Source organism: Dermacentor albipictus, chromosome 5 (genome assembly GCF_038994185.2).
Source record: "Dermacentor albipictus isolate Rhodes 1998 colony chromosome 5, USDA_Dalb.pri_finalv2, whole genome shotgun sequence".
Taxonomy (NCBI): Eukaryota; Metazoa; Arthropoda; class Arachnida; order Ixodida; family Ixodidae; genus Dermacentor; species Dermacentor albipictus.
This window is the reverse complement of record NC_091825.1, coordinates 158,933,982-158,961,528: the sequence shown is the minus strand read 5'-3', so window position 1 is coordinate 158,961,528 and position 27,547 is coordinate 158,933,982. Positions and strand designations below refer to the sequence as shown.

The window sequence follows — 27,547 nt, the reverse complement described above, 5'->3', positions numbered from 1 at the left end:
TAGCCTTTGCTATACGGCAGTTTAATGTTTGCCTTGCGCCCTCAGCAGCCTCCTTTCAATCCGTTGTTTCCTGAGGTACGCAAACAAGTTTCACTCGAACAGCGACCAAGATTGGTAAGTGCACATGAGCATGGCTAAATGAGAAAAATGGACACCTTGTTTGATTTGCTCGAGGTGCCTCCGTACCAAAGGCATTTCTAGTGAGAGGGCTTACATCCTGTTTAAAGAAAGGGCCAACTTAGGCAGAATTTCAACTTGTCCGGTTACAACTACCATAACTATACTATCGTTATTAATATTCGTATAATTTGGTCGCTAGTAAATAAGTGAATAGTTTAAATAAATCATTAAAACGATTTGTGCTTTGCCTTTGCCTGTTAGGCACGACTGATTGAAAAGCATCTCCCTATAACACTTTGGAGTTCTCTGAGGGATCTGTTACATACAAAGCCGAGCATTTCGAGTGGTCAAAGACTGGCGGAAGCACATTAGCAGAAAGGCGGCGTACTAAGCAGTGATGCATCAGCTACAAAGTACGCGAGGCGGACAAAGTTACTAGCAGAGGAAACAGCTGTCGCTAGATGATTTGTAAAGCTAATACACCAGAGCTGGTTTTCCATGTGTGCCCGGACCATGCGACTGGACTGTGTTGACATTAGTGAATTTGTGTGAGTGGACTTTAAGCACGTGTGTTCTTGAGTTGACTTTTTTTCAAGTGATTTTTTTTTCGTATACGTGGCCTCCTTTATTTAGGTATTTCTGTGCGAAAGGAATACTCGGCGCCAATTAAAGGCGACAACAATTCCTGAGCGAAGGCTCCTGACTTGTACTCGTTGCCTTCTGCCCGCAACAGACTGTGCGTGCCTTTAAATGGCCCGTATCTCATAGCATTCGCAAGACACCAGTATAATTGCATTTAGCTCTATTCCTTTATTGCTCATAATTTCTCAATTGTTTCCCCTTTGTAGTAAATGTTACTATCACTATTCGTATCAATGAACACTTGACTGGCTGGAAAAGACGTTGGCCCAGTGGAAGTCCAGTCGACTGGCTAAAGAGCGGAATACACTGTCTCATAGTTGTACTTTCCTTAAGCGCTTCACCAACTGTGATGACTTACTGTTAAAAATGAAGAGCTACAAATATTAGGGTAGAGGACTTTCGAGAGCATTCACGAATTAGTTTACGACATGTGAGGCTTCTGGACGTGTGACTAACTCCTATAGCTCGCAATTCAGTACAATTCCTACCCCTACTCGAGTCGTGATAGACATCAACGACAAAAGAACAATAAGTCAGGAAAGGAAACTCTTTCACTTTAAGGCGTAAGATATATTGTATAGTCGTTATAAAAAGCCAAACCGAAGATTAATTGGTGATGAGGTGTAAAGGGTTCTTGCAATGGACATAGCTTTGGTTCATCCAAATACATGAACATAACAAACTGTTATCATAGCGCAGCCCCTCCTATTGCTTGAATGAACTCGTAATATTACAGATAAATCTAAAGAACGGGGTTAATACTTCATTCTGTACACTACAATACCGAATACATTTGCCCATTATTTACTAATAAAAATTAGCAGCATGAAAAGAAAACCTTGTAGTCATCTACGTCGATCACGTGGTGTTCGGCGGAAAAACAAATTTCATTGTAATTGTATAAGCTACACGACCACCTCAATAGTTTTTAAATGATAACAAATAAGTACATCTCTTAGCAACAACAAAAACAACAAGCGCTCTGTGGTGTGTGTCTCTTCTGTGTGTCTCGTCAAAATGTTGCGCAATCCAGCCTCTAATATGCTATACCAACACGCCCAGTCGTCAACCTTGGCAAAAAACGACAAAGTGAAAAGGTGTGTCCATACGTGTCTTCTTTTGTCCCGTCTTTTAATTGCGCTACCGTACACCCAGTGAAGAGAAAAAAGGCATCGATTTCATCTCACCGACAGAGCATTTGTTCTGATGGAGCATTAGACACAAAACGCGCCCGTGTGGGGCATTGAGTTATCGAATAAAGCGTAGTTAACAGCTGCCTCTTGGATTCGCCACCTTTGATGTGGCAACCATGTCAAAGTTATCTGTCGCCTCGCACTGCTCAAATACGAGGTTAGCGACCACGAGCCGCATTTTCAGTCATGATGTGAATGCGCATGACGCAAAACCTCCAGGTGAAGGGATCAAAGGACGTTTCCGAATTCACATGTAAGATGAATCAATACTCAACTGCAGTGCAAACTCCTATTTCTTTTATCCGTCTAGATCGAAAGAATTGTCAATGTTATACTGATCAATGATGGAATGTGTATTTCGAGGAAAAGTAAAATACGCGTGTCTATTGCCATGGAGTTTGTAAAATTACTTCTGAATTTACTTTTGTTTCGAAAGGAAGGAAGGACTCACCGTGTGTTGAAACACCTTCAGTCTGTGGTTGGCATCGGCAGATATATAACCTTTATTCTTTGTTAACATTTTGTGTCAGACCAGATTTCACTCACAGAAAGAAGGGTGCAGTAACTAAAACAAATTTTTGAATTGCCGCTGGCAGCGACATGGCATGGCACTTTTCCTCTCGGTTCATTCTAGACAGAAAAGAGCAGCGCCTGTTGAAGTGTGTGCATTCTGTTCGCAAGAAAACGGTCGTCTACGCAGACGTGCCCTCGTCGTTTGCACGAGGGCACATCTGACAGTTTTTAGCACTTCTGTAGCGGACTCATGGAAACGCAGTGCTTTCATTACAATTTTTTTCGAACTTGCACGCAGCCAATGGTTCGACGTTATATTCTCTGGGCATTGTATTGCGAAATGTTTAATTTCAAACGCAGAAGCTAGTGGGACGGCCCGACCTTTCGGTGGGGGGTGACGTTAAGCACAAGTTATTGAATATCGCCGAGCTGCTTATACGCTGGCCGAAGCTTGCCTCTCACAACAGTACAACGAGGAATTTAATAATTTATTTAAAGGAAAGCTCATTGAAGGCCGTAGAGGTGTAGAAAATTTATAGAACGTCAACATGTAGTTTCGTAAGGACCTGCTTACAGGCATACAAAACTCTTCGCCGTCTAAAGAACACATAGCATAAACAAATTGAAATGTGCGAAAGACAGCTATTCATTAGGAATAATTTGTAATCATCGATTTAGAGTGCATCTGCTGGAGGCGAGCCTGAGCAATACTTCAAATAAAAAAAGAAGACTGTAAATAATTAAAGTTGAATAACAAAAGGTCGTAGCTCTTTATAATTCCCACACATGAAACACTGATAGGAATTATGGTCGAATGGTAGATGTACACTAATACGCTTATGCAATATGGTTAGCGCTAATACATTGAACACACAACCAACAATTCATTCCTTGTGCAACAGTTAATAGCTTAACATACTCAAACTTTCTTTTAAAGCTCATTCAACAACTCTGTTTACATTAATACCGTATATACTCGACTAAGGTCCGCCCTAGGGTAAAGGCCGCACCCCCACTTTGGAAGGGAATATTTTGAGAAAAATTCAAAACGTCCCGCCAGAAAGCGATCAAGTTCCGCTGCCGCTAGATCACGCCAGCTGCTTTTCCGTGGACGCCACTCGGGCCGGCGCCACCGCGTCATTGCTTCTTTGTGTGGAGCGACGTCTCGGCCGTGTTGGCAGTGTTTCCAGCGAGATCGGTGGCATGTCGCCTTTAGAGAAAAAAGCCCCGCTTAGGTCCGTACAACAAAATGATAAGAGCATTTATAAAATGTCATTTTCGCCTCTCCTATCAGTTGCGGAGACAGTACAAACTTCTCACGGGCCGTCATCGGCTTGATTCTTGTAAGGGCCGCGGCCAGCCAAAATTCTAAAAAAAATGTTCGGCCCTTACACGAGTGTATAAGGTATTCTTGACCTCTTCCACTTCTTTTTTATGTTAAAAATAATAAAGTAAACACAAAAGTGTGCCCCGTGTTGTTTCTACGCGTCGCATAGTAACAAGTCAAACATTAATCACAGGCAGCTCTAGTTCTGCACATCTACAGAGGGACGTACGCACATTGGCCGTTGCATCCGTCGGTGAGGAATAGCATAAACATTTTCTATGTTATTTATCTGTTTGTCACGTGCGGTTGGATAGTCAGAACAACCGATCGTTACCGCAAATGGACATATGACAAACTAATTGTGGAAGCCCTGCATATATTTATATTCACTTCTTGCTGTTAAAGTCATCGTATTACATGTTATCACATATAGAATGCAAGCGTAGTGTAAATAATTGTATCTTAATGAGAATATAATGGGTATTAACTTTTTCGTATTGTGTGCCTTGTGGCATTCACATTTAAAACAGCGCCAAAAAACACGGACAAAGGAGGACACCGGAGGAGCGCTGCTGTCCAGCGCTCGTCCTGTGTCCTCCCTTGTCCGTGTTTTTTGACGCTGTTTTAAACATGAATGATCCGTACCAACTAGCTCTCACCCAAACCCTTCTGTGCCTTCTGGCACAGCTAACATAAAGCTATCATGACGTGGAAAGTATTGCCGTGATCGAATGGATGTGGAGTTAGATCCAATAATTTCTGCCTACCTGGCTGTCTATCATGGGCAAGTATTGCATTCCTTGCAGCCAATAAACTAACCAACACTGTAAATTGAAATATTCGTCGAAAAGAAAATGCTCCAAGTTCGGCGTCTTTCACTGAAGTAGCATTTACCGCTGTGTAGACAGGCGGCTGCATGTTTTCCTAAAGTCGTTCTTCTACGCATTCTTTTCTATCAGACCATTTATCCACCGTTGTTTCTACCGGGTTTATCAAAACAAAATGCTTTGCTGTGCATTGTGTATCACAGTTGTTTTACTTGTTTAATTACCTGCATGGATGTCACGAGAAAATAAAAGAACTAATTCAAGGAAAATATGAGAAGACTCACCGCTGTGCCGTTCTACCAGCTAAAGTGAGAAAAGAAAAGATACACAGGAATAGTGCTTTATCTTTTAATGGCTCTGTTATTTAAGGATTTGACTTGTACAGTTCCCGCTGCTGCTTCTACTCGTTCGCAGGTCGTGCAGCGGCAGGTTTCCACGGGCAGTCGTCGAACCAGTTGTGACGATGTGTCCGTGCACCAGCCCTCGACAGTTAGGCGTCTCGGGCAAACCACCGGAGTGAATTGCGGAGATCAAGTGACGCCTTCAGCTGCACATCGGAGCGACCGCGCGGAAGAAATGCGCTCCGACGAGAATTCCGGCCGGCGAAGCGCATGCCGATCGCCACCCGCTTTCCTCCGGACAGCGATCGGCTCGGCGCTGGTCGCCTCGCTGGTCGCGGCGACCGTCGCTTCCGCGGCAGTATTGGCCCCGCCGGACCTGAAGAAGCCGTCACCGCCGCAGCAGCTGCGCAACGTGCTGGCATCGTATACGACGTTCAACGAGACGGTGAACTTCACGCATTTCGTGGTGGACACAGGCACAGGCCGCGTCTACGTGGGCGCTACGAACTGGCTGTACCAGTTCAACGCATCCCTCGAGCTCGAGGCCTCGGTGCAGACGGGACCCGTCGAGGACAGCGTACTTTGCTCGCCCTCGGACTGCAGCGGTGTCGCAGCCGAACCGACGGACAACATAAACAAGGTAGTAGAAATCACCTTTGCCGGTACCCGCAGAAATGCATTGGCGATTGAAAATTTTACTATCAGCTTGATTTAAGCATAGTGATACAGAGAAGCAATTCGTAATGACAAATTTCTCCAGTACATAAAAACTGTTATTGTTCCGGGAATGGAATATCCGCGATCACCAACTGGATGTGGTGTTGGTCTTCATATCCGACATTTAAAGGGGTGGAGACATCAAAATTTTCCTTCATGCGTTTGTTGATTCAAACGTTGCGTCATGCTTCAGGGAGCACGATACACACAGCGGGATTCATATATACCCGATAAATAATTTAATAATCGCATTATTATACCGAGCGATTTCGGTTTCGGTTTCTGGGCTCCGGGGGATGCTATGACGTCACAGAGGAGGAAACGCAACATGGCTTGGTCACGTGGGCCACAAAAAATAGTGACGTAAAACTATGCTGCGTCGTCTGCTCGCGCATATGCGTGCTCTGCCAGCAGAGGTCAACTGGCGATTCGAAGTGCATGTCGCGATTATTATAATTATTGCGAAGAGTGACAACAACGGTAAGAAAATATTGCGGCTTGTGAGAGTCGATGATTCATTCCGAAGCGCCGTTAGCGTTAGCTTCGAAGTGAACCGGAAAAGGCCTAGCCACGATATCGGCGGCGCCGAACGATCAGAGGCGGTGAAGCTGCCGTCGGTGCACAGAGTGACCACTCCTCGGACGCTGATTGGCCGCTTCGCCGTACGGCTGCCGCACAAATGGGCCCCGTGCCCGTGCTCTCTACGGCTAGGAAATCTCGCCGTTCGCAAGCAAAACCGCCGTCGCACGGGGGCCCCCGAACGGCAAACGGCGTGCGGCGAGTTTCCGTGCCGGTAACGTGGACGGGCCTTCACACTGAGAAAGGCCAAGCGAAGGACAGACCGCTCCGAGCTGCCGAACTATGCGACTATGCGAGGAGAGAAGCGGACAACACGAACGCCGCATATCCTGATCCCTTTCGGAGTCGGCCGGCTACTGTTTTACACTCAAACGGGCAAAGGCCCGTCGGCACAGCAACTCGCCGCACGCAGTTTGCCATTCGCGGGCCGCCGTGCGGCGTTCGTGTTGTCCACTTCTCTCCTCCTGTGTCCGTGTCTGCACGCCTTACCCCTTCTTTGCATTAAGAAAGGATTTCTATATGCCTGTAGCTCGGTCATAGTGGAGGCTATGCTCGGTCGCTCGGCTCAGCAGGCTCCGTAACCGGCATTTCATCGCTACTCATCATACGTCACGTTTTTGTGCTGGTGTGCTATGACGTCAATATTTTCGTTCCTCCTCTGTGACGTAGTAGCTGCCGCGCTAGCGATGGGTCTCGACTACGAGAAGGAGTTTTTAATGACTTTTTGGAGCTGAATTAAAATTATTTTGAAATGTTTGCAGCGTCCGATACCTCGTTCTGGGTGTCCTTGCATACCGAAGCAGCCTACAACATGCTTTTTATAGCCTCAAAATTTGGTGTCCCAACCCCTTTAACTAGGAGGCTAGCGGACTGCAGCATGAGGCCGAATTAATCGCAACCTGGGAGCGATTACAAAAAATGAAACATAAGCTAGATGAATTTTGGAAGCAGTCAGTGAGGAGTGGGCTTCGTGAAAACAATATTTCGATCTGACTGATTTGACGGATTGAGGGGTTACGTTTTAACAGTAATGTAAAAGTTATTCTTGTTATTGTCTGTGCCATCACAGCTTCCAGTTTGTTCACGTCATACGCCATTTCCCGGTTACAGTAATCCATTGCATAAGTGTTTCTCACAACAGTAAGCAATAATTTCTTGATGGTCCTGGCCGGAATCGCTTTTTCAGCTTTTTTGTACCTGTCATCATGAAAACAAAGCACGCGTTTATTACTGAAAACATTTTTTATTCACTGCACGCGTACTGATTTAATGAACGTGGCAACTGCCTGGTGTGTTGTCCACCAACAGGTGCTGGTCATTGATTACAAAACACGCAAGCTGATCGCCTGCGGCAGCATCCACCAGGGCGCCTGCCGAAGACATGACCTCGACGACATCACGCAGCAGGAGGCCCTCGTATCCGTACCCGTCGCGGCCAATGACCGAAACTCGTCCACGTATGCGTTCGTGGGGCCCGCGCACTACCACGGTGGGCGAGGCCCCAGGCGAGTAATGTACGTGGCCACGACCAACAGTCGGCAGGGCCCGTACCGGGACATGGTGCCGTCCATCTGCAGCCGGAGCCTGGACGAACCCGGCGGTGGCCGGGGAGCTCTAGGGGGCTCGTCGGACCAGCCCTTGTTCGCCATCATAGAGCAGTCCTTCTCGGCTACAGCGCGTGTGGACATTGCAAACCACATCAAGGATTACTACCTCGTACACTACGTGTACGGCTTCCACACGGAGCACTTTGCCTACTTCGCTACTGTTCAGCGAAAGAGCCACCTGAGGTATGTGCGTGTGGCGCTGTTCGTTGCGACACTTCGCGAGGGTGCCGTGCTCTTCGTCGTTGACGGGTGCGTGTGCACTGCAGATGCCCAGAAAATTGTGCGTTACCCAAGCTATAATGTCGATAAGCCACTCTGTACAAGCCACCCCGTCGATAAAGAGCGAGGTTGGCAATGTGGTCTTGTTGGCGTGGCATCGTAACGCATTCAAGTAGTGCAAGCAAAAATACGAACGCAACAAGACACGCACAAACACACAATGAGTGTTCTAGTCTCGACAAAAGCGAGTCTTCTCACCAATAAGTTGGCACTGTACATTTTATCTCTAAATCAGCGTAATATTACTCCTCTGCTGAAGGTTGCATTAATGTGAAGATACAACATACTGAGTGATGCGGCGATGCGTTCGACTGGAACCTCATTGCCCCCCTACCCTCCCCCCAAAGATAGCTCTATTTGCCATGACCATGTTCAATTACCTAGAGACCTTGCATGCATTGAGATACCGGCGACGAATATGTAAATTCGTTTCTCTCCTTGCACACAGTGAACTTTTTTCATACATTATTGCGTTTGACCTTTTCGTTTTCTTTGAGCAATCACGGACCTTTTTAAGGGAAGATGGATTTAAGGGAAGAAGGACACACAGACACACACACACACACACACACACACACACACACACAAACACACACACACACACACACACAAACACACACACACACACACACACACACAACACACACATACACACACACAACACACACACACACACACACACACACACACTAAAATGCGCTCAAAGCTGATATTTTGGCCGTTACCAACAATTTATTGTGCCTAAGTGTCAAGTACTGTAGTGCTTACTCCTACAAAAGAAAGACTTCATGGTCATTAGTCGACCAACAGCCACAAATAAGTATAAAGTACACACCAACGTTCTTAAGTGTTGAATGATATTGTAAAGGAATATTCAGTGCCCCATTTCTTTCATTTTGTTTAGTTTAAGATCACGCTATGGAGTGCAGGTCATATACGTGGGCTAATAATTCTAAAGTTAAGGGAAGGGTTACATATAGCGAAAATGTGGCGGACCTCAATTCAGACAATTTATAAGTAAAACTAGTAATAATAAGTAGCTAAAGTCTAAACAACAAGTATTCACACATCATGCCGAAACAAATATTTCTTTCGTGCTCACGCACATTGCTCGGGGTTTTCTCATTTCGCTGCGCCACAGGGCATCTGAAGAGCTGGGCTACGTCAGCCGACTAGCCCGCGTGTGCACCTCGGACCCGGCGTACAGCACCTACACAGAAGTGACCCTCCAGTGCCTCGGTCCTGATGGCACCGACTACAATCTTCTCACTGATGCTGGAGTCGTGGCGGCCGGCGAAGACGTTGCCGATGAACTAGGACTAGAACCTGGCTCATCAGACTCCCGAGTCCTCGTGGGCCTATTTGTTGTAAGCGCCGACCACACCACACGGCCCAGTCGACGGTCAGCCATCTGCCTTTTCGCCATGACAGATGTGGAGCAAAAGTTCACCGAAAATGTCCACATGTGCTACAACGGCAGCGTGCTCACCAGAAACATGGACTACATCGCAGGAAGCATCAACCAGTGTCCCGAGCCAGGGGTGAGTGCACACAATTCACACTTGATATTCATGCTCAACGATTTCTGTCCTGGAGAGGAATCTATAACGAGTAGCCAACGATACCCTTTGTCTTCTACTTCTTGCAGAAAGCCGGAAACATAATCAACTTCTGCAATGAGACCGTCAAGCTGAACGGATCAGTTCCCATCTCTGTGAAGGCGGCGATCACGTACCCCAACGACACGCTGACGTCACTGGCTACCGTCCTTGTGGGGCACCATAATGTTCTCTTCGTGGGAACTGCTGAGGGAACGCTCAGAAAGGTTCGCCTGCTCTCCTATACCTGTAGCCCCGCAACTTCACATTGCTTTGAGGGATCAGCAGATTTCTCAATGATTCCTAACAACTAACATACACCAAATAATTCAACCAACAAACAAATTGATACAGAGCATATTACCAACTGCTGCTTTAAAATGCACATGTAGTAAAGCTGGAGTGACAATGTTTTTGTCAAAGGGAATACTTGCTAATGGCAAGTATTCGCTACTTGCTACTTGCTGCTTTGTCGTTTTAATCTGAAAGTTATTAGAATACGCTTTTATTACTCCGCGATTTTGAGAACTACGTAGTCATAATCAATGGTTTGATATTTGCTGTCTGACAATAGCTTCCACCGTATTGTTTTATATCTTGAGACACTGGCTGCCACCAAATGCTATGGGCCTTATGTGAGCATGCAAGAAATAATTCTAACAGATGTGTCAGTTAGTGTGCTAATGCATGCACCTAAATAGAGACGCGCATATTTTCCTTGAAATCTAAGAAAAATGATTCTGCCATTGCTGCCGTTTTATTTTTGCTCAAATTTCACAGAAAGATTGTAATTTATGGCACGGGTCACACAGTGTAGCACTTTCAGCATATATAGTGTAGCATAGTGTAGCATTTCTGTTGCTTTCCTTCGCGTCCTCGGTTGCACCGATGAGGAATCAACTTGAAATTCCCTCGAAAGCTCTGCTTTTTCGTAGCTTGCTGACAATGGAAATGACGTAGCCGCCATGTTTGAAACATCACGTACACTGACGAAGCCTCATTATATATTTTTTACATATCAGACAAATAACTGTGCCACGTTTTATCTTTTACAATTAGGGCCATAAATGCAATATTTCTGTGAAGATTTAGCGAGAACAAATGAGTGATAAGTGGAAAATTGTTTTTTTTTTCTAACATTTTAAGCGAATATGCATGTCCCTCAACAACGGAACAAAATTTAGCTATTGTTATTTGCTGACGCAAGACGAAACGCATGTATCGGATTACGCTTTTGCACGTAGTGTCTTGGCCTTTTTCATGTTTCATGTGAAGCCGTACATTTAACCCATAAGCTTGTGCGACGACTCTGCATGCGCATCGCAGCTGCTTGCTGCGTTCATTAAGTGCATTTGGCTAACGGTGCTGCGTGTTCCATGTTTTATGTTGTAATGCATAGCGCACAATGCGCATTGTTGCATTATTTGGCGCTGTGGAGTAGCTTACCGTACAATAGAAAATCGGCAAGATAGCATTCAAAATATAGCACGATATAATAAGAAATAACCTGGGCTATTGCTCAGTTATTAAGGTAATGTCAGCAGTTCGTGTTCTTTGAAATGCATTTTACTGTACCTTCGACAGCTAATGCGGTGCTGAGGTGATTTTTCTATAAGTATGAACGCATTGACAGACACCACTGTGGTTACGGTGGTCATCCGCTTTGCAATGGAATGAGCCGCGGAGTGCTTTTCTTCCAGATTCTCATCACCGGAGCCACAGCCGCTGAAGAGTTTGAGCAAGTGCCTTTAGATCCTGGACATAAGATCATACCCCAGATAAACGTGGACGCTGCTCAGAACTTCCTCTTCGCGGTTTCCGTCTACAAGGCAAGTAAAGCACGACCCAGGTGCAATTACTATCCCATTTCCCTTCGCAATCAAGGCGTCGCACAATACGCTTACCAGCGATAGTTTTTCATAAGAGCAAACAGAAGCAGACGTTATAGTGCGGCCAGATTTATAGTAGGACCACCGTTCAATTGTTATCTCAAAGGGGCGTAGTGAGATGAACGAGCTTCGTTACGTTCATCAATATTATTACACATTTGAAGAGCTGCTAACTTGCTCAAATATTAGTCTGACTGATTGGCTGGCATGATACTTCTGGTGCTGGTCATAATTACCATGTACTTCCAAAGTACACGTGGAATGATACTGAGACGCTGTAGCATTTTGTGCATCTTATGCTACAATCGCATGTGCTTGGACTACCGAGGGGAGGTTGGGCCTTTGTTATTATTATTATTATTATTATTATTATTATTATTATTATTATTATTATTATTATTATTATTATTATTATTATTATTATTATTTGTTTTGGACATAGCTTTTGAGAGGTTTTCCAGATCATCTTTAGTCCAATCTTATTCGGTCTGCAGTGTATACTGTGAACCGAAATAAAGAAGTTTATTGTTGAAGAAAGCTAAGAGTGAAGTCCGCACAAAGATGACACATTAATGTAACTCCACCGATCGCAAAGCCTGAAAATGCACAATGTCACGTTTAACTATATGCCTAAACTATATGAAAAGTAAAATTCAACAAGAATAGGAAAATTAGACGAATAAAACTAGTTGGGCCATGGGTTTTATTGATATCTATTTTGCTAGCAGTATATAGAAACATGTTAGCTGATAATTTGTTTGCGCGCATCATAATTCTATCGCTCAAATTAAACTTCGCAGTTATTTCATGGTCTGACGCAGGCTGGCCATTCAAAATCAACTAGAAGGTGACACAAGTAAAGGGAGATAAAGAGAGACGGGCAGAAACCTTCGCGGTATGGTGGCCCTGTCCCCTGCATATAACCGTAGAGCTAAAGGACGGCAAAAAAAAAATAGAGAGGTAACACAGGGAACACTGAAACTACTCGTACACAAGTCTGCAGATGGCGCTGCCACTACGGCACAAAAAATCCTTGAAGGGCTTAACAGGAAGACACTAACTGGGTACTAATGTTTAAGAAAATTGTGAAACTCCTTGAGAGCACGCGTTGGTATGTTAAGGGCCGAATTTGCAAGAGGAATACAGTAAGATTCCCTGATTAGCCGGCATCCATGGATGCGCAGCGATACGACATCTCACGATGCGGCAAAGAGTGTGCCGCCAATTTCCAGTCATTCTATGCTCGAACAGCTTTAATGACGCAGCTGTCGACCGGATTTCATGAACATGGACATATACAACACTACACGGTTTTACTTAAGAATAATATACTTGGCCTGCGCATGACGGAGGAGAAGTGAAACACACACACACACACACACACACACACACACACACACGCGCGCGCGCGCACGCACGCACGCACGCGCGCACACACACACATACGCGCGCGCACACGCACACGCACACGCACACACGCACACGCACACGCACACACGCACACGCACACACACACACACACACAAGCGCGCGCACGCACGCACGCACGCGCGCACACACACACATACGCGCGCGCGCACACGCACACGCACACGCACACACGCACACGCACACACACACACACACACACACACACACAGAGAGAGAGAGGGGGGGGGAAGAAAGAGACTGTGCAAGGTGTCCGTTTCAATCTGGTGCATTGCTCGAGCGCAGCGCGACACAAAGCGCCTCGCTGACCTGCGTCCAAGGATCCGAGAAGAGCGCCAACAAAGCGCCGCGCGGCACCTAATGGACGGCGCGACCACCTCTCGACGCCCTCGCACTCCTCCCCAATTCCCAAGCTCCCTTCGGTCAAGCCCCGAACACTGACTGCGCCGCCCCACGTGAAGCGTGTCAGGTTCAACACGGCTCTGCTCTTAGCCGCGAAACCGACTGAGCGCTGCTCCGTTTGAAACTCCACTCGGGGAATGCAAAAGTTGTCCGCCTCTCTCGCACTTTGTTTATTTTCACTTTGTTTGCTTTTTCTTTTTCTTTCTCCGTCATAGACGCATGCGAGAAACGCGACCTTTGCATTTGTTTTGCGTTATTCTTTCTGTCCTTTGACGACGCACGACGCGGCACGTCTTGTTTTCTTTGCGCGCATTTTGCCCGCTTTTGTTTATTTCGTAGCGTGGACCCTGGTTTGCCTCGGTGCAATGGAGGTCTCCTTTTGTTTACAGCTAGGAGTGTTTTCCGGGCAGAGGTAGCAATGAGCAAAATAAAGGTGACCAAAGTAATGCACGAAAAGCTGCGAGAGAAAAAGGCAAAGAACGCGATGGAATTTGTCAGATTCTATTTTAGGAAGCGTTCATCTGGGTGCAGTGAGTGCGTGCCGTTGCCATGGCCGCTTTTTGCATTGAATTCTGCTCGTTTTGTTAGATCACGAATTACGGGGAGAGTGATTAAAGTGAGAGAGGAACGAAAAGGAACACTAGCTGCACTGACGTACGAGGGTGCACATCAAGAAGAGTCACCGAGGCCAGTCATCGCCAGATACTGTACCAGCGCCAGCTACGCATAATACCACAGCTCAATATTTTCCTTATTTGGAAATGGTGTAGTCCGTCCGCTATCAGACATTCTGGAGAAGGTCGCATCGGTCATCGGAACAAGGATTAAAATGCAAGAAGCGATTCCCACGTGCCCGTGTCCAACAATTAAACAAGGAATGCGTGAACCACACTTAGCCACACGCGAAGAATCCACACTTACCCAGAGGCGAAAGAGTAAGGGTGCATCGCAGAGGAAATGTTGCGGCAGCCGCTGCAGCTTGAGCCGAAGTATAACTGCGTGCCGACAATACTTCTATGTTAGCCTGCTATCTAAGAGCTTCTGAACAGCTAAGCAGTCCGGCTCTCGTCGTTTTATTTACCAAAAAATTCATTCCGCGTTAGTCATCTCTTTCTTTCTTTCTTTCTTTCTTTCTTTCTTTCTTTCTTTCTTTCTTTCTTTCTTTCTTTCTTTCTTTCTTTCTTTCTTTCTTTGTGCTCGAACCGCATGAAAAATCAATGCCATTCCACTCTGTGAAGGTGGATGAACAGCGGAACTGTATATACGGTGAGATACTATATTGATTTAAATAAGGACACAGAAAACGTGCATTGTCGTTTTAATACCGTCTTTATTGTTTTGTCACTAGGGTGACTATAGCTTTGTGGTCGCTATGGTAGACTCGTCGCTAGCAGCCTCCGGGCCCATTGCCGCTTCTGCTCACGCCGCGTCGTTCTTCGTAGGCATGCTGTTCTTCCTCGCTCCGCACAATACGCGGCCTACCCACTAGACGGCCGGAATTCAACTGAGATGACGTGTCTAGCAGTGCCTGTCGTCACAACCAAAGAGAAACGCCGATTGGCTATTTGCAGTTTGACGTTGTAGTTTTATTTTATTTATTATTATTATTTAGTTTGTAGGTATATACTTCACTGTAGCGCTGTCTACGGACGACGCACAGGTGGTGAGCGGAGAGGGTGCGCCGCAGCTTTGAGGCGAACGCAGACGTCGCACTGGAGTGGAGAGGGTACACAGGCGATCCGATTTTGCTTCGATATCGAGGCTACGGCGCTTTTGGCCTACGCGCTCGGTCTACGCACGCAGTGATCAGCTGGAAACTAAAGTATAACATCTCCGCTGTAAAAACAAAGGCTCCAGATGATTTTTTCCGACGTGGGTTTCAGTTCCTTTGATGGGCGGCACACACACAACTGCGGCTGTTACTTGAACAGTGTTGTCTAAAAATCCACCCCTTAAGGAATATTCTTTATTTCAATGCGGATGTGTCAGTGGTTTCGATGTTCTATATCATTGTGTTTAGAGCTGTATGGTGACGTCAGGTGATTTTTTCTACAGGTCAGCAAGGTTCGCATCGAGAAATGTCAGCTGTACGAGACCTGTGAATCATGCCTCGCTTCCCGCAATCCGTTCTGTGGATGGTGTTCTTTGGAAAGGAGGTGAGTTCAGATCATTGATAGACTTCTGATCCTGCTGTACGGGACACCGAAATATCATCTTGCTCTGAAGTACCGAAGCCGTCACGCGTAGGCGTACACAGAATATTATGACGACCGTCAAAGGGGCATCGCGTTCTACCGCATATTATGCCTTCATGTCTAATTTCGACACTGGCTTCGTACTTCTACCCGATGCCATTTCCAATTTCATTTTCGCGTCAAATTACCTTCTGTTCCAGTAGCCCTATCCTATTCTCAGATTTATTTTAACGCATACGTGCCTACACTTCGCTAGGCAACGGTCGAGATACCCATCGTCACACTATCGTTCTGCCGCCACCAACTTCGTAATCTGCGGCCGAACTAACTTAAACATTAGGTACCTTTGCACGGCGAAGGGCAGCTGGTTTTGGGCGGCAATGTGCTCCCCCTTTTATCTCGCATAACTTCTCGCGATAGTCACGCGAGTTCACCAAACACATGAAACTTGTCTCATCAGTGCAACATGCATGTGCTATTGAATAAAAAAAAAAAACTTGGTAACCTGCTCTGATCAACTGTTCTTGAAAGGCAGAGAATTGCAGTGTTAATAGCCATCAAACATCTTTTACAACTGTCTGATCACACAGGCAAGAGATGTCTAATATGTGCAAAGGGTGCTCCAGCTAACGCTAACCATGCCATTAAAATTTTGAAATTTCTACAGTATACCATTATTAGACCTTCAGTGTTTGGAAAGCAGTCCGCTTCCGCCTTAAGAATGGTTTCGTTGCACTAATTACTGGGTATTGATAGAAGAAGAAGAACAACAACTTTATTCAAAGGTCCGGCGAGTTGTTCGGGGATCGGGCGAACATCCCCGCCTATGCCTCGGCCACGAGCCGTTGACCTAAAGTTATTTATTTTGTGAGTTTTCGAACTAAGGGGTTTCCGATGAGAAATCTGTTATTTCATTCTAAAACGTACCATTTTCTGAGCGCGTTATGTTTTGCTGGTCAGGCATTGGTCGCACTTTGTTGTTTCGCAGCCCGCTTTAGTGCCACCGCCGGCATGCGGGCGCGTAATCACGTGGAACTTTTCGTATTGCCCGCTACGAGTAAAGCTCGCAAAAAATATCTACGCAGTACATAACGCGCTGAAAACTCCTAAACAGGATATTTCGGGATCCAACAAGAGCTTTCCCGTCGGAATTCAAGCATCTGCCTAAAAATTTAATGGTTATTGTACATTTGCTGTAATCACCCAAGTAATAATCACAAAAATATTATCCTGGTAGCAGGAGAGGACTGTGGCTATTATAACGCTGTGGCTATTATAACTGTATATACCAATTTTCTTAAGAGCTTGACTAACGGTAACTGTGGCTATCTGTATGGGATTTGAGGCTCTTAGCCAGACGTAACGCTAACAGCAGTACTTTTTTTGTTGGCGAAACGTTCGAAATCCTTGAATGTGAATTGTCGGAGCCTATTCGAATCGTGACCCAAGGGAAGGATGTTTGAAAGGAAATCATCGCGCGCATTCGCCGGGAATGCGAGCAACCACTTAGCGCATCCCTTTTAATTTCTTCCAAGTGGTGCCTCAGCGAACTACATTATCGCACTTTTTGAATCACACTTCTCCAAAGCAAATTTAGATCAGCTAGCGAAGGCGTATACATAAGGCATTCCCCTCTAAGAATAGTCGATTAGTGGTTTCTGAATATATACATTTCTATACATCGCTGCCGCATCGCATGCATTTATCGCTGCCGTACGGATTGAGTTCGCTTATTGACCAAATAAATAAATTCATACAACCACCTGCACCCTCTTGGGAGTCTTAAATGTTGCAGTGTGCCATGTGGTATAAAGTTCAGCGTGGAAATTCAACTCGGATGTACAGAATTTCTACCTTTCGGCATCCTTGATGCAGTTATACTTGGCTAAATTTGACCGAATTCGTCTTATACGACAACTCACTACGCGATAATAAATACCCGTTTGCTGCCGCCTCCCATCACAGACAGTGATTGTCGCGAGGCACGCGGTTCCTAAACTTAACCTCGGTGGGTCGATCTCACCTCTCGCACCCGAAGGGGGCATCTCCTCTCGTAAGAAGAAATTAAAGTGACTGGCGTTATGAAGGAACCAAAAAGAAGAAAATAAAAAAGACAACGTTCCCCTTGTGGATACGCGTTTACCACAGGGCACGTAGTATCGCACCAAAGATTGCGCTCCTTTTTCTTGCTGCATATCGCGCGCATGTTTTTTTCCTCTCGCCTCAAAGAATAGCGTAAATTTTCATTTCACCTCCAGCTTGCCGACGTGCAGGGTTGAAATGTGGCTGTGAACTAGGTGGGGTAGGGGGCACGCTAGCAGGAGCTGCTGGTTGTGGGGAGAATGGTTTCGTGTTTTTACAGCCATCATTTCACGCTCGGTTTACGACCCTATAAAAAGCGGAGGCGGCCGGCACTGCAGATTTGGTTATAAGCACGTCCTCCAGCCAAGGTGGCGCTTCCATCTTTTGTCTTCCCTCTACCCCCGTGGCAACACTTCGCAACCGCGTGCTCAGCCACATCGTGGGCGTTGCTGCAGGTGGAGGGTGAGCTTTGTACGCGCAACGGATGCTGCGACCTCGCACAAAACACGCCGCATTTGGTGAGCGGGAGTGAGCGGTGGTGGTCGTACTAGTGCCTCGTGCACGAGCTGCCATGACGTAAGAATGCGTGAACAGAGAGAGAGAGAGAGATACACTTGCAAGAAGAAACAGAATGAAACGAAAGACGCGAATGAACGAATGAACGAATGAAATGAAACGACAAAGTAGGAAAACGCAGGCTACGGTGAAGACGGCAGCGTCCCCGAATGGAGGAAACAGTGCGTTCTTATGACCTTAGCCTGCTATTACTCGGCTCTTTCACCTGCGGTGGTCATAACATCACGGAGACCGCGATAAGAGGAATGCTTGTTTACGCAAAGTCAGAGGCCAGCTATGAAAATATGAAAACACAAATCAGATGGCGCACGATGGCGTGCTGTGGAAGCGAGAGTATCGTCACGGGTGAGGAAGCGAATAAGGGGGGGGGGGGGATGTGGTTCTGTATGCCGCAAAACATTGCATACAAGGTGACTCGATGTACCCAAAATGTGAAGAAACAAAAAAGAGAATGAATGGGTAATTAAAAAAAAAAGGAAAAGGGCTAGAGACAAAGAGAGTGCATGGAAACAACGAAACAGCGCAACCGAGACTACACTGTAAACGAAAATAAACCCAGCTGAGAGTTTTTAAGAGGTGATGTGCCGTAAAACCTCCCCTCCTCACATATTTACTCCGATGTATGGGAGCAAAACAGCGCCATTCCCTCGTTTCACTCCGCTGGCTAGCTGCCGGAGTATTAAGGCGACATGACGCGATTTTACTCCGCTTAAAAATTTTGTTCTCCCGTGAAACTCCGACAGGGAGTTTTGAAAAACTCCCCTCCGCCGATACAGGTTAGTCACGTGGCGCTTCCCATGAGGCTGTGCGCCTCGCCAGCGACCGGGCGCGTTCGGCGGAGCGGGCAGTGCTCATGGCTGACGGTTTGTTTACGTCTGTGAAGTGTCGTTCCGTGACAGCGTTTCGTCAATTTGGTTCCCGTATCTCCTTCCAGAAAGTGTTATAGGCATGCCTGAAGCTCACTGTATCTCAGCTTCAAGTACATTAGCTGTGATCACTTTGCTGACAACGATGATTGCAAGAACCACGTTTTCAAGTGCGGAAAAAGGCTTAGGTATACCTCGAAGCTGCTCACTGGCTCGTGATGTCGGCTCACGTTCTGGCTGTGTTTCCGTGCTGCGTCACCCTGTCTTGTGTTCTTCAGTACGTGAAATGCCACTTCTATGTCCTTTTGAGTACATGCTGACAACGTCCGGTGTAATGTTTGTAAGGACCGTGTAGCAATGGCAACAGCAGCCACTGTTCGAGCGACGACATCCGTGCTAGTCGCGCATGAATGGCGTAACCCAAGTTCGTTGCGGTGCTGTGTTGCCAGTGAGAAAGACCGGAGTGCAAGCAACTGTTTTTATTTATCTGTGAACGGATATCCTCGCCCGAAGAAAAACGGTAGGACATAAGTATATATGTGTGCTTAAAATAAAGCTTCTTATTGAGCGATGTGAATCGAATTGTTATCGCGCATATAGGTTTTGGTCACGTCGTTGCTTCCGATATTGCATTAACATTACGCTCTATCCGAGACACTGATTTAGACGCATGCCTGCTGGCTACGAGTTTAGGGGTTCACTCGACAGATCAGCGATGTAGCTCCTTTTCGCAACCGAGACAGATTGCTTGTACTCAGAGCAAGTAGTGCGGTGTATAAAATGTATGTCTGCGCATTTTACGGTGTTACGTCGGCTGCTGCGGGTCATGCTCACACGTAATAATTTCTTGCTACGCTACCACTATATCGAAAAAATGTAATTTTGCTATGCAGCACATGCACTTACATTTTTCTAGCTTACTGTAACTAACGCACTACTTTTTGGCCGCGAACTCCGGCAGTGTGCGAAGTCGCTTCAGCACTCACAGAATGGCATAGTTTTGAAAAATAACGCCATTAACTTTTTTTCTCTCACTATTTTGAATTAACAGTTTTGTGTTGATTAAGGTATTCTGTTAGTTTCAAAGAGGCAGATCTCGTATGAACGAGCATGTGAGTCGTAATTCTGAAAACAGCACAGCTGCTCCCTTGGTGGTTTCGAGGCACACAGTATCGTGGCTATATATACTGGCACCGTTGCATCTTGAGTATCGCGTGTACGTGGGATGTCTTTCAAATTTCTGCATTGGGCGTTTCTGGAATGTTTATGTATGTCATGATATATGTGCTTTCATTGACTTGTTTCATCGAATTTGACGCGGTCTCGTGTGCATATTTCGAAATTTGGCCAGCAGCCTCTGCATGTAAACATGTTCGCGCAAACTGACGCGATGCCTCTTTTTATACTCCCGTTGCACCTCGAAAAAACTCCGTCAATTGCAAAGAAAAAAATAAAAAAAGACAGAAAAAAACCTCCCATAATTCCACGCAAAAATTCCGCTCGTACGGAGTAAAAATTCTACTCCGATCATACGGAGCATAATAAACTCCGAACCGGGGGGTCGCTAGAGGACAAGCAGTATACTCCCACCTCGGAGTTATTTCCGTTTACAGTGTAGATAGCGGGAATTAAACCTCAAGAAAGTAGAGAAATTGAAAACCGCCGTGCTAGACAGGGAGGATGACCAAATTAAGGGAATAAACAAGGCCCTGCCTTCGAGCCGAGGCGTCCTGTGCGAGGGGCAGCCGTGGCACTCGGAGAAGCAAAATCGAACAAGGCAGCTCTGGCGAGTGGCTTGAGGACGTTAAAACACCGGCTCACCTCCCCCACCCGCAATACTTGCCTTCGGGGCTTCTCGTTTGCGGGCTGCTTGTTCGTCCATGAGAACCGGAACCACCGGGTGCCTCGGCGGCGCAGTAATCTCGACGGAGCTATTTCGAGTAAGACGATACTTGTTTTCCTCGCGTCTTATAGCGAAAGAAAGAGGAAACGTGATTAGATATCGACTAGCTTCCGCACGCCGTTGCTCGGCGGTTCCCTCGCTTTACGTATAGATGGGGAAGTCATCGGAGCCGCAGCGAGAGATGCCTCCGACGGTGTCTTGGTCGCAGCTGGAAGCATCTGGCCTCGGCTTTCTTTTGCGGTTTCGCGCAAGTCGGGCGCTTGCCAATTTGCAGTCGCCGCGTCGTTACAGGAGGCTGCGCTCCTGGGAATCGGTTTGGAACCCTGTTGCGCCGATGCTTGCTTTTGTTGCCGTTGTTTTTACTCTAAACGAGTGTGCGGGCAACCACTTTGTCCCGTGGGTCTCGGAACTCAAGGAGCCAAGCCTAAAGTGGTTAATCTTTTCTTCCGTTCTTCATTCTTCCTTTCCTTTGATTGGGCACACGCGCAGAGCCCCAAGTTGTGCTAGATGTGAGTCAGATACGTGCAGGGAAAGCGAGAGCACATCTTTATCTTCTATTCGCTGACGAAAATACATACACGAAGATGAATAAACTCCCGCATCATGTTTCTTGTTCGAAGTGTACTGCGTGTTCTCTGTTACACGAATAGTCAACCATTGCTGTACTGGAACGCTGACCGCAGATAAGTGTGAATGTAGGAAAGATGCGTCCTGCATGCAGTGCAGCGGCATATCGAAAGTTACTGGATTTTGCCTTCGAAGACGAGTACGACATGCGCCGTACGGAAGTTCATTTAACACCATACACTTTTCAGGAGAAACAAGAAATGCCGCCCGAGCCCACTTTTGTGTGATGCGTAGCTCTCAGTTAATCAAGGACGGTTGATGTAAAAACAAGTAAAGTACTATATCCCAAAGTGCTTTTCATGTCATCCCTCTTTCTTGATCTGAGTAGATTAGGGACCATCACATTTCGATTGAAAGAACAGAGAAGCGCAGACGCGGATGCTTCTAGACAGATCGCGGGAACGGGGCCGTATCATGCTCCTGAAATTCAGATTAGGAGTAATGTTCTTCCCGAAATAGCACGTCATCCGAGCGCGTCGCAATTCCTCCTGCAAGCCAGCGCGATGCACGCACCACGAAACCCCGAAAGAATTCCGAAGAAGTTCCCATGATTGCATTTGAAGAGCGCCTCCGAGAGATTGTTGTGCGCCATTGGTCGCAATAACGCACGCATTTTAGACGCAGCGCGTAGCCGCAGAAAGCTTAAGTAATGGCCTCGCTGTGTTTTATTCCGTTCCCACTAGGCCGTCTCTTTGTCTCACAATGCCTTTTTATTTTTGTTTGAGGTGCCTTCTCTATAACAGGGACTGTTATCCGAATTGTGATTGGTAGAGATGTCGCGTCTTGAACATTTGAATGGCCACTAGAACATATGATTGTTTCAGTACACTGCGCCTTTCTCTTTTTCTTCCTTTTTGGTACTAGGCGCAAAACCTCCTAAATACCAAATATGGAGATTCGTGCAGCGTTTTTGGTACGCTGCAGCTGGAAATAAAAAGGCTTTGCAACGCCATTACCTAGCCACTCTCTTTCTCTATATTTTCCGCAACTAACTATTCTAATGCTCCTCTTGAAAGCCATTATTACTAGGACACCTAATGATGTGCTCAAATGCGTTCTGACTGATTATACGCAATACTATGCTGCATATAACTAGAGAGGTACGCAGTGCAGCCGCAATGGCATGCCACCTTCGTCTTCTAATTAACGTCAAAAATGCTTAGTATGTCCTGGTAATCAATAATACAGATGACTAGCAAAAATGATTGAAGAGAATAGCCACCATAGCTTAAAGGTACGTTTGAATATTAATATGCAGAATATTGTTAAGCGAAGGATGAGTCAGTAAGACGAGCAACTATTTATAGGTTACATTTACAACAGCGGTTGCAGCGCTGACCGGTTAGATTCACAGCGTTCGCCCAATTCGTTCTTCCTCCTCTTTTCTCGAGTGATGGCGCCCACGCGACTCATTCAAACAATCAAGTACCACTCGCTCGTAGCATAATCCCCCGGCGGCAGAAGCGAGGTCCCGGAGCGTCTAAATGTCATCAGTGGGAGGGTGATACTGTTTCAGTCGTGTAACGTGCACGATATCACTGGACTGGGAAGCAGATGTGGTGTCAGGGGCGATCTCGTAGGTGACGGGAGTCACGGCACGAAGCACTCGGTATGGGCCTGTGTAACGAGAGAGCAGTTTTTCTGACAGGCTAACCTGACGTGGCGAAGACCATAGAAGAACCAAAGAACCAGGCGGGAAGTGCACATCTTGGTGTCGCCGGTCGTACAAACGCATTTGACTGTCTTGGGATTTCAGAAGGCGGTCACGGGCAAGTTCTCTTTCGTGGGCACAGAGGGCGATGGCGTCAAGTGCATATTCACTGTTCGGTGCAGCGTGAACAAGGGGGGTTGTGTCGAGGGGCAGTGCTGGTTCTCGGCCGAACAGAAGATAAAATGGGGAATAACCGGCTGTGTCGTGGCATGAGGAATTATAAGCAAATGTGACAAACTACAGTGCGAGGTCCCAGTCAGTGTGGTCTGAAGGGACATATTTCGCCAGCATGTCTGTGAGAGTGTGATTCAGATGCTCCATGAGGTCATTTGTTTGCGGTTGGTGTGACGTAGATAGCTTGTGCCTCGTGGCACAGGACTGCAGGATGTCCGCGATAACTTTTGATAAGAATGTCCGGAGGAGTATGCTACACGCGTGTAGCAATATTAAGGTAATGCTCAATAGACTGTCAAGATAACGAGAAATCGTGGTTGTCAATCAGCCCCTGCAATCTGTACAAGAGTGCGTTTATCTAGGCCTGTTACCCACAGGAAGCCTTGATCATGGGAAATAAATTTAGAGAAGATTAAAAATGGGTTGGAGCGCGTAATGGAGGTATTACCAAGTTATGACTGGTTATCATACTTGATTGCCCCCCTTTAATAAAAAAGTGTACAATTATTGTATTCTCTTGCCAATAACATATGGGGCAGAATCTTGGAGCGTAACAAAGAAGCTTCAGGAGCAGTTCAGGAGCGGGCAATGAGCGGTGGAACGAAAAAATGATAAGTGTAACGTTAAGATACAGGAAAACATCTGTAGAAGAGAGAGAGATTGTGGGAAGTCATAGGGGAAAGGCAAAGAGGTTAACCAGACTGAACCTGGTGGGCTACCCTGGAGAAAGGTGAAAGGTCTATAATGTCACTGTCTATAATGTCTATAATGTCACTATCTATAATGTCGCTGTCGAATCTGGGAAAAGCCATTCCAGACGACCGACGCATATTCAAGTTGAGGAAGACAAATAATTGTGTGTAACCTGCGGAACGGTGTAGAAGACTTGAATTCCCTCGATAGTCTGCAAGCAGAGCCAAGAGAACGCATACCCCGCATAGCAACGTGTTTAGTGTGGGCAGCAAAATGTGAGGTTGCATCAAAAGCTACACCAAGATCATTGCTCTCACAGACCTTATACAACGGCACAGAATCCACAGAGTAACAAAAAGAAATGCTTGCTGTTTTGCGTACGAAAGTCATGACTTTGGTCTTAGCTGCATTCAAGGAGGGGTCCTTGCACTATTTAGAAAAGGAAAGTAGGTCCGAAGGCAGGCGGCGACAGTTATCAACGGTGTAAATTTTCTTTAAATTTTTGATGTCATTTGCATATGAAAGGAAATAAAAGTTCCGAATACCGGACTGAACGTCATTAATGAACAGCCTCTTCTTTTTTGTTATTGCGCAATAACTCTTTGCTCCTCGCCTTAATAGGCTTCGTTGAGTAGCATTAAAGCGAAGCGTAACACTCTGCCTAAGTTTTGTCTGCTTGAGGTGCCTAGCATTTATTGTTTCTCGGACACCGGAAGAAGAGCTCGCGCTTTCATGGCATGTTCTGCAGCGTGAACAGCGCACACCAGCGACAAAAGAGCGCTAATTAACGATTTACGTCACACTGTGTCTTATCTCATTAAAGCGATGGTAATCGCGCCGTCTGTGACGCTTACTCGGGCAGCGGAAGGGAAAGTTCCGACGCTAGACGAACTCACGCGGCACGATTGCGACGCGTCCAGAAAACTGCTCGAATCGACGAAAAATAAAGAACCTCCGTTTCCCGCCAAGGCAGAGCACGAGGAAAAGGAAATGGGCCATCAAGGAAGGAAGTGAGGCCCCCTATTATTCCTCGCAAGAAAACAAAGGGATTTCCTTCCGAATCACGCAGCCTCTAAGTTCCCGCTGTTAATCACAAGGCGCGCGCGGCAGCTAGCGGCGGAGACCAAGAGACGCCGAAGCGAGCGGACAGGCGCTGTACGACGGGCTCCGTGAGCGAGTTTTAAGCACGACGCCACCGGCTCGCTGTCACGCCCGCGCTGCTCTCGGCCGTTTACACGCGCTCCAGTTGGCCGCGAACGAGGCAGACCGAGCCTCGACTCGGTAGATGTGCGCAGCGAGTGGGAAGCTGCCGCGCTCGGCAGTTGCTCTGTGGCCGAGGTTTGCAACGCGGCGTGTTCTTGCGTAGGAACAGCTCATGAACGGCCGGTGGTGCTGGCTACCATTTGTCGATAAGGGTGGAAAAGCTGGCCGAGTTGGAACAGGTTCATAGTTCACAGCTCCAAAAGGCGGAGATAAGCAGAAGAAGGGACGACACGAGCGCTGGCTTGCCAGGGAAAGCTCGTTCTAAACTGGAGCCGTATAAACGTGTAAGAGTTAAACGAACAAGACGTGGGGTGACAAATTGAGCGCTTACAAGCGCGAGGTGAAGTTACGTATTATTTAGACTCATGATCATTTAAACTAATAAGCGGATGGCAGCACATGCACGACCCCTGATGCTTCATATTGTGGAAAGCTTCGGCAATTTCTGCGGGTACGCAGGTCTTTGTGCCTCATGGTTGTGGAACTGTTAGTGAATTCCAGTGAATAACCGCGTGACTGATTTATTTATTTATTTATTTATTTATTTATTTATTTATTTCGCAGTACTATCAATCCTTTTTGGAATTTTTACTGGAGTGGAGATAAGAACAGGTGGTAGACTCAACATTAGTTTCCATAGCTTTAGTTCTGAAACTTTAACAACAGCACGATAAGACAAAAACTACATGTGTTATAGGCAATTGACAGAGGCAAAATGAAGCAACAATAACGTCACTTCGATTAAATAAACACAATGGAAAATGAAAGCGCTGCAGTAGTAGAACACAACGACTTGATAATGACTTGATAAACGAACGCTGTTCCTTCAAGCGCACATTAACACAACACCCAGTTTGGCCTACGTGCATCATACCACAAGCTATGGGGACCTCGTAATCCGCACCCTCACCGCACCGATTTTGCATAAAGCGCGTGGGATGGTCTACAGAACACGCGTCACCCTCACGAACCGCTCCCCCCCCCCCCTCACCCTTCCCTCTCCTCTGAATTCCCGCGCACATGCCGCCGAGCTTGTTTTTTCACGCGTCCACGCCGTACATGCTGCCGACTTTTTTTATGCCGGTGTGACACCGAGTGCAGGTACGGAATGCAGAACAAATTGCTGTTTTCGAGAGCGGGAACAGGATCTTTGCGTCTTGTGGCAGCATTCATTTTCTGGAACTACCGCTCATATACGCATGCTATTGGATAAGTCGAAACCCAGAAGACAGAAAACGGTCGATTTGCGTCCTAAAAATTACATGCATGGAATGAGCACAAGATTTGTACAACTTAGTAAGCAAGACATCGTCAGGCCATTTTTTCTACAGTCTCAGTGTGCACTGAGCCAGCATTAAAATGAGGCTTGACAGTTCTGGGGGAGTAGTTCAAGCACACTTGACTATCATGCAACGCTAGAGAAAGATCCCAAAACTGGAGCGTGTTATCCTTGGCATCGTCGCAAATAAGACTATGGCCATGACCTCTCTCATGAAAAACAAAAATTAAGGATATGAGAGCTTTGCGTGATTGTTTCTGACGACAAAAACCGAGTATTCATCTAAGTAACAGGAAACACGATGGATCAAGCCGACGAAGTACATTAAGTCCGACCTGAGGTCAGGTCCCCCTATCCACCCAGCCTAAATGGTTTCCTATCATTGTACGAACTGGACAGAGACATTGGCACTGTCAGGTAGCGCTGTCTGTTTCTCTCTTTTTTTTGCTTCTTTTTTTAACAGAGCGCGGGAAAGAAGAGGACGAAAAACTGCAGCAAGGCTTCTCAAGAGTACATTTGCACGCATAATGTTTCGCAGCAAAGCACCGCATTACCGCAATGCTGAATTTGTTGTTATACAATTCCAGCAGCGCGTAACGCATCGGCCCATTGACGCGTCTCTCTTTCATTTTCCCCTCTTGCTTCTTCTCTTGAATTAGAATAACGATGTGGGCGAGAGGGTCTCAGTTCATGTTGTGATTGCAGCGCAAAGCACC

The 27,547-nt window shown here is 46.5% G+C and overlaps 1 protein-coding gene and 1 long non-coding RNA gene across 6 annotated transcripts in view; one reads left to right on the top strand and one right to left on the bottom strand.

Moving 5' to 3' along the window:
* Positions 1-27,547, top strand: part of LOC135916635 (plexin-B-like) — a 479,058-nt gene that overhangs the window by 337,697 nt on the left and 113,814 nt on the right. For all 5 annotated transcript variants that reach the window (XM_065450048.1, XM_065450049.1, XM_070539222.1 and 2 more), the window contains 6 exons: positions 5,037-5,603; positions 7,568-8,049; positions 9,287-9,686; positions 9,794-9,970; positions 11,444-11,572; positions 15,518-15,618. In XM_065450048.1, coding sequence (XP_065306120.1) covers positions 5,199-5,603; positions 7,568-8,049; positions 9,287-9,686; positions 9,794-9,970; positions 11,444-11,572; positions 15,518-15,618 — 1,694 coding nt within the window. In that variant the 5' untranslated portion in view covers positions 5,037-5,198. The remainder of the gene's footprint in view (positions 1-5,036; positions 5,604-7,567; positions 8,050-9,286; positions 9,687-9,793; positions 9,971-11,443; positions 11,573-15,517; positions 15,619-27,547) is intronic.
* Positions 1-27,547, bottom strand: part of LOC135916636 (uncharacterized) — a 110,782-nt gene that overhangs the window by 4,141 nt on the left and 79,094 nt on the right. The window lies entirely within an intron of this gene.